General features: G+C 36.4%; 1 protein-coding gene across 1 annotated transcript; it reads left to right on the top strand.

Moving 5' to 3' along the window:
• Window positions 1-185: 185 nt before the first annotated feature.
• Window positions 186-6,836, top strand: LOC140935966 (vesicle transport protein SEC20-like). The gene is made up of 5 exons (XM_073385541.1): window positions 186-382; window positions 3,997-4,088; window positions 4,460-4,567; window positions 5,341-5,459; window positions 6,439-6,836. Exons 1-5 carry the CDS (start codon window positions 200-202, stop codon window positions 6,636-6,638), a joined length of 702 nt encoding a protein of 233 aa, XP_073241642.1. The 5' UTR covers window positions 186-199; the 3' UTR covers window positions 6,639-6,836.
• Window positions 6,837-7,420: the final 584 nt, after the last annotated feature.

A 7,420-nucleotide genomic window follows, 5' to 3' on the forward strand; every position in this document is an offset into this window, starting at 1 on the left:
GAATTTTACGGTATTCAGCAACGCGAAGTTATTGTTTTTCTGGTTCGGTCCGGGTTCAGATTACACGGAAAAAAAGATCACGCCAGGCCAGAGTCCACGTGCGCTTCGCACGTGACTTCTCCTGCTCATCCCCTGTGCACTATACACGGGTATGGAGTTGTCATTTTCCCATAAGGTCTAGCTGTCGTAGATTTTCAAAATGGCGGACGGTATCGCCATTCCGGTACAAGTGAAGATTCACGTTCAAGAAATGGTTAAAACTGAGTTTGAGATTCAAAACATTATACAAGACATACGGCAATGTTATGGGCCATTAAGTTTACTTAATGATATCAACTTGAAGGTAAAACAAAAGCTGAATTTTCTGAGACAAAAAGTTGAGGTACGTGGAAGTTCTGGGAAGTTTCTTCAGAACCTTTAACCTTGTTAGCTAGTATAAATTAGTAAAATCGTTACCTGGGATGATGAAGATTACAGGATTAATATGTATTAACAATCAATATGAGTATTTATTTGTAAAATTGTAAGTTACGTATATAAATCTTGACTGTTGCTTCTTCGATTCATTCATACAAAATTTGGATGAATCCGCTGCGATCCACGTTGCCTGCCTGCCGCTTTGAGGCAGTTTATTTAAGTCTATGATCCGGATAGCGTTGTTAATAGGATTGAGTGGAGTCCATTAGGTTTGTAATTGTACGAGTTATTAACAAAATCGAGTATGATTATTGACCAATTTGGACAACATGAAGTTCTCTGTTAAAAAAAAAAAAGAAAAAAAAAAGAAACTTAAAATATTTCGAATTTTGCTACAGTTATCATTATTTGGTAGCTACGTAGAACTTTCACCACTGTTATTCATAGTTGGATGAATGACAGAGGTGACAGTTCTCTACAATTGCAACTACCAATTAAAAGCTATAGAAAAATTTGCAATATTTTAAGCTTTTTTTAAATTAAAACACATGACATTTGAAAGTTTTTGCGAGCAGTGAAAAAAAAAACTTTCAAGATGCATACTGTCCTATACACTGTCCTACTTATAATAGGGAGCTTAAGCAACAACGATGGTGACGGCTACGAAAACATCACTAAAAAGTGAGGTCGCACTGCTTCAACTTTATCGCACTTATTCCACCTTGTTAAATTTGTCAGATGTTGGCAGTTTTTACTGGAGTTGAATAGTAAAAGACTGTATCGAAGTTCAGGAAAAGAAAAAGAAAGTCTTTGTCTTGTGTTCACGTCCTCCTCAAAACGTGAAATTAGGTATTTTCACATTGTAGTCGTGCAGTGACGGCACATGCAGAGTCATTGTTTTGCCAATCCAAACCTATTGCTTTTTTGCTGTTCTCGTTGATGTCGCCGTTGTCATTTCTACGTTTAAAGAGTGATAACCTGGGACCCAAACTAAGTGCATGCTCATTCATGAGATTGTTTGGGGGGACAGGTTGAACAGCTGTAGAGGACTAAGTAAAGAGGACTGAAATGGACTGGGCCCAAGCCCTGAATCGTGGGATGATGCAATCGAATGTAATCAGAATGACTGAGTGTCGAGTGCAGTAAAGATGTTGAGTTTTACAGATTATTTGTCGTTTAGCTGTTGCCTTTGACCCAGATTGGGCTAACACAGCCACCTTGAATGTTACGAGACATACAAGTTGTTGTGTTTTTTGTGTACAAATAACTTCAGGAACTTCCAGGTCCGTGCATGCTTTCCTTTGTATGAGCTGTGTTTTCTTTCTGATTGTTTTGGCTTCATGGCAAAGAAGCCATCCCTGAAGCTGTTTCACAGTGCATTCTTCTGGTTTTTCTTGAGGTAAAATTGCACCAGGCATATCTTCTTCTTTCAGCTTCACATTTTCATGCTTTTTTTCTTTCAATTCCACCTTCCATCTTGCTATTTTGAGCTGTTTAAACCCTGCTGAAACATTCCACTTCGCTTTCCACCATGTTTGTTTGCATTCGCGTCCCCCCAAATAATTCCATAAATGCGCGGGCGCCTAGTTTGGGTCTCAGGCTATCACACTTTTCCAAAGTGAGTTATTTCTCTGTCTCTTATTAATAATGGTAAATGAACTGAGGAGAGTGCAATTTGGTCTAAAATCATATGCTTGATTTTAATATTGAATGAGCGTGCCACGTGAGTTTGATTTGAAATAACAAGTATGATTTCAGACCAAAATTGCACCATGTGAAGTTCTATTACCACTTTATTACAGCCTTTTTGAAACCGCAGTCAGTGCCAATATTTATTTGATCTACAGTTGTGGTGGCCGGCATGAATGACAGGATTTAAAACAGCTGTAATTTACAGCAAAAAATAGTGTGATTCGTTAATAAATCATACTGCTGAGGGCCAATCAGATTGCAGGGATCACCATTGATTTCAAAATGGATATGATAAATGTTGAAATCAGGACCATTCATAGCTAACCAATTTTGTTATAGTTATGATTAAAATATTACCCATGGCTGTGGTCTTAAATAAGGTATAGGGAAACTGATCAGCAGCATGAAGAATAAATTTAAGTTTGCAGTCACCCTGACTAGGGATTTTTGATGCCTAGTCTAGACTGCATTTACGAAATACAGCTGAATCTGATATAGGCTAAGAACTCCACGATCCCCGCCAATGGTACAAAACCCACCAAATAATTCCCCAAGTATCCACCTAAATGATAAGGTTCCAGGGATTTAGTTATTTTCTTATTTTCTTGTTTAATGGATAGGACCCTTTGGATTCAACATTGTTCCTTAAAGTGACACAGGGTTCTTAATAGGATTTGAAGTAGGCATCTGCTCAACCTGGTGGCTGTGACAAATGGATGGGCAGTAAACTAGGGAGGGAAAAGCAGCAAATAAAATGCAAAGTAATCGGCTAGCACTTACAAAGTAGGTGGCAATCAATCAGCTGGTGCCAGCTTCTATTGAGAACCCTGTGACAACTTCCAGGTTTCTTGCAAGTAGACTTCACCTGAGACTTTTCTGATGAACTGTATTTTTTTATTCTCTTTACCTGGAGTAGTCAATTGATAAAAATCAGTATCCATCAAGTGATTTTTATCGATTGATAACGAAAATCGGTGAAAATTGATAAACTAAATTGCTGTGTCAAATCGATATTATTATTTTTCATGATTTTAATGAATATAACAGAAGTACACCATTGTTTTTTTTTGGCATGAGTTAGATAGTACAGCTGAGAAAACACATCCACTGAGATTGATTTTCATGTTTGCTGAGTAATAACTACTCAGCAAAATTATTGCAACTCAATTGTCAATAAATAGTACTGTTTGCTTGAATTCGGTTTTCATTTTTTTATGAACAGATGTACCGTAAAATTCCGAAAATAAGCCCCGGGACTTATATTTTTCAAAGGCCCTTTTTGAGGGGCTTAGTTTTGGAGGGGCTTTTATTCAGAGGGGCTTATCTACGGAGGGAAATTTGCGTTTCCAAATGGATTGGGCTAGCCTTATAGTTGGAAGTAAATTTATCGTTTTGGCTTTGTTTTACTTTGTATTTGAGGGCAATTTTCCAAGTACAAGCCCCCGGGGGCTTATCTTTGGAGGGGTGATTTAATGGAGGGTTTTTTGCGTTACCGGTTTGGGAGGCTTATATTAATTTTGGAGGGGCTTATTTTCGGAATTTTATGGTATATTCCAATATAAATAGATGAAATCGGTAAAAATTTAGATAAATCGATGAACAACATGAGTGTGTCATCGATTTCTACCAATTTATCGATGCAATCGATATCAATCAAATCAGATTTACCGAGTTTCATTGATATCAATTGATAAATCGATACCGATTTTTATCGATTAACTTCTCCAGGTCTTTACCACTTCTAAAGGTATCATTGCCATCACCAACATTTGTATTTTAATCATTCTTATTTTTATTATGACTTAGTATACTGGTGTTTTTATGAGAAAAGTATTAAAGATTGAGCACAAAAAGCCAAACACAAAATTCTGCATTAATTTCTTTTAGTGTTTAGAGCAAGTGGCCTTTGAGCAAGATAAAGAATCTGACCGCCTGGCAATTCTAGCAGTTATGCAACATCACAGAAAGGAGTTGTCAAAGTATATTGAATTCTTTTTTCTACATATTAGAAAATTTCATTTACCAGTATTTGTAGTATACCAAGAGAACTAGGAATGACTCCATTGAGTGCATAGATACATGTATGTTACATGTCAAAATTAACCAAGGTTGATTCTCAATTTTCTTTGTGTTCTAGCCCTAATTCATGAATAATTAAGGCTTAGGAGACAAAGGAAATAGCGAATCAACCTTGGATAAAAAATATTAACCTGAATTTAGATTTAATGATTTGCAGTAAGTAGAGCAGTGATACTGTTCTGTTATTCTCGTTTTTACTTACTTACTCATTTATTTATTTATTTATTTATTTATTTATTCATTTTTGTCTTTTTTTCATAAATCTCTCCAGTCTACAAACATCAATCAGGAAAGCCAATTTAGATTCCAAGACCATTATTGACAAAAGTGAAAAGGAAGAGTTGTTGGGTGGACAGTCTAGTTCTAATATGAGACAAAGGTTGGTAAAGAACAAAGGGGATTTCTAATATAATTGGCAATTATTGATGAGGCCAATGGCTATAAATAGCTATTAAGCCATCCCCCTTTTTTTTGTTTAGCGTTGAATGCATTTTCTGATATTGGGTCAGTCGGTCGGATTAAAACAAAAAAAACTAAAAAATCACAAGAAGTCTTGGAATAGGAGGCCCCAGTACCCTGGGACGACGTTAAAAGTTAACATTCACACAATTCACACTTAGTAAGTATTTTTCTGTTTTGGTGCCTTGGTTTATACAGGTTTTTTTGGGGGGGATATTGAAAGCAGTCTGAAGATTTGTGTAGCACTGCTTGTGTGAGTATGCTGGCTGTATAGTTCTGCCTGATGAAGTACACAACCAAGGTGGTGTTGTGTTAATTAAAATTTCATGCATTGTGATAATAGAATATAGGTGGGATTTTTTGAGGGTTAATTTTTGGTCCAGAGATTTGAAGGGGTTTCTTTGAAAGCCCTAGGGATTGCTTTGAGTTTTGTTTTTTGACCTCTTTTGATCATCCCTATCACCTTAACCCTGGGGCATCCACCCCCCGCACTCCCTGCCTGCCCTTGGACATCTAAAATGCACCCACAGTCCCACAGTACAGGCATAACACCTGAAATTGCCTTTACAATATTACATTGGTACTGTACAGAAACATCTGTAGTGTTTTTATATAATTTATTAGAGAAAATATGTCTACCCCCAAGTTCTTTGCTATCATTTTATGGTATTGTATCTGTTAATTTTTATTTAGAAATTTTAACAAGGAGAATTTAGCCAAGACTGCAAGCAATATAACACAAGATTTAAGGAGCATTGCAAGAATGATGGAGAGTCAAGTCAAGCAGAGTGAAGCAGATATGCATGAATTAGGTAAGATACAACACAAGTCATTCTTCTTTGGTAAATGTTGGGCCCAGTTGTGTTATAGCTACAATGAGCTAATCTTAATGTAAGTTAACTGATAGTTGAGAATACCCCTTGAAGAATTGTGATACAGACAGCCAAATAACTGTTGGTGTGAACAACACCTACAAGGAACACCAGTCTTTCCTTTGCAGTTACTGGCACATTTGCATGGCAAGGATTCTGCATGATTTTGAAACAAATTGTATTGTAGTCTTTGGAGTTTTAGTGAGCATTTAACGAGTGTTAACGTTGTTTCTTGAGCTAGGCCAGGCTTTTTCTATCGGCGGTTGCCCCCCTCCCCTTCCCCTCTTTTGCTTTTCCTTTTCCCACTCTTTATCAGTGCAAGCATGCCTGTCCTTTTTCATTTCTGCAAGGGGGCTCATGGCTGGGTTTCATTAAAGAGAGCAAGAGATATAGTTGATATTTTGAAAAAGGAATTTTTAAAAATTAACAACAAAATTTGATTTGATATACAGGGCTGAACACTGCAGTATTTGAACTTACGTGACGGAAAGTAAAAACAAAGAACACATGGTTTTTCTGAAGGAAATTCACTGTTTCAGAGTGCAGAACATTTTTTTTTGACTTGTCATGCACTTAAAAGTTATCAAGGGTAAAATTATATAAAAATAATCTGAAGGGAAACAAAAATTACTTTGAGTTAGCAGAAGGAGCGAGTTATCGAGGGCTTGAGTAACTGAGGTTGGAATTACCATAAAACTATGAAGGAAATCCTGGGAAATTGATTTTGGCTCAAATTAGCGTGATGTTCAAGTTAGCGAGGGTTCGAGTTCTATTGAAAGTCAACTGCACATTCCTAGACAGAAAAGTTGTTATCTAACATTTTCCTTATTCCTGAGTAAAAGTTTTAGCTTTTAAAACCTTTTTTGAGGAATTCAGGCTTGGAAGTGGAGTAACATTTTTTGTTATGTCTGATTTCTAGCTTCCTCATCTGCGCAGATAAAAGATACACAAGATGAATACAAGGGATTATCAGGTATAATTCAGACCAGCAAAAACCTGCTAAACAAATACAACAGAAGAGAAATCACAGATCGCTTACTTATTTTCTTTGGACTTGTACTGTTCTTTTCCACAGTTCTTTACATTTTGAAAAAGCGGCTTCCAATATTTGGAGGATGAAAACTATTCTTAGGGCTTAAAAGCCCATTTTTTCCTCTTATATTTAGTCAAATGTGCTATGCTCTTGTTACCCATATTGTCTTTTTTTTTTCTTTGCTTAAAAGATGCTCAGGACCTGTTTAATAGACCAATGACACACATGAATTCAACATTAATTTTGTTGATCAACAAAATAAAAATAATGTTGCGGCTCTAATTGATAAAAAATGTTGAAAAGAGTGTATTCGACCTCAAGTTTATCAGTTGAATGTCAACTGCATGAGGTATTGATGTAAAATATGGTTACCTTACCTTAGCCTACCTAGCATACAGGATTTTAATAATGCTGATGATATACAGCTGTAACTTTTAAATCGTTGAGGAAATTAACATATATTGTTTTGTGACAATAGTCTGGCACATTTGACTTCAAATTCCATCAAAAGTTATACAATAAATTATTTAATATAAACATCAGTGTTATTATAAGAAAGTTGTCCATGCCATGTTGAAAATTTAGCTGCCCCTTTTTTAAGTGAAGTGCACAGAAGATGTACAAAATTTAACATAATCATGAGAGTAGCAAAAGGGGAAGGGTGAGAGGGGAGCGGAGGTTGCAGTTAAGGGAAGGGAATGTGGGGTGGGGTTGACCACCTAGGGTTGAGAACAAGAGGTGAGGGGAGGGGAGGGGAGGGGAGGGGTAAGGGTAATGGTTTCTATAGATTTCTGAGTTACAGTGTGTGCTTTGGTAACTGATATTCCACTAATAGAACAAGCTTTCATACTTCAACAAAAGGACGTTT

This window comes from Porites lutea, chromosome 4 (genome assembly GCF_958299795.1).
Source record: "Porites lutea chromosome 4, jaPorLute2.1, whole genome shotgun sequence".
Classification (NCBI taxonomy): domain Eukaryota; kingdom Metazoa; phylum Cnidaria; class Anthozoa; order Scleractinia; family Poritidae; genus Porites; species Porites lutea.

Bases quoted from the DNA above. Each gene is read 5' to 3' on its own strand.
- LOC140935966 (XM_073385541.1), top strand. From the start codon at position 200: ATGGCGGACGGTATCGCCATTCCGGTACAAGTGAAGATTCACGTTCAA. The intron at 4,568-5,340 runs GTTGGTAAAGAA...ATTTTTATTTAG, and splicing joins AGTTCTAATATGAGACAAAG to AAATTTTAACAAGGAGAATT. The intron at 5,460-6,438 runs GTAAGATACAAC...TCTGATTTCTAG, and splicing joins AGCAGATATGCATGAATTAG to CTTCCTCATCTGCGCAGATA.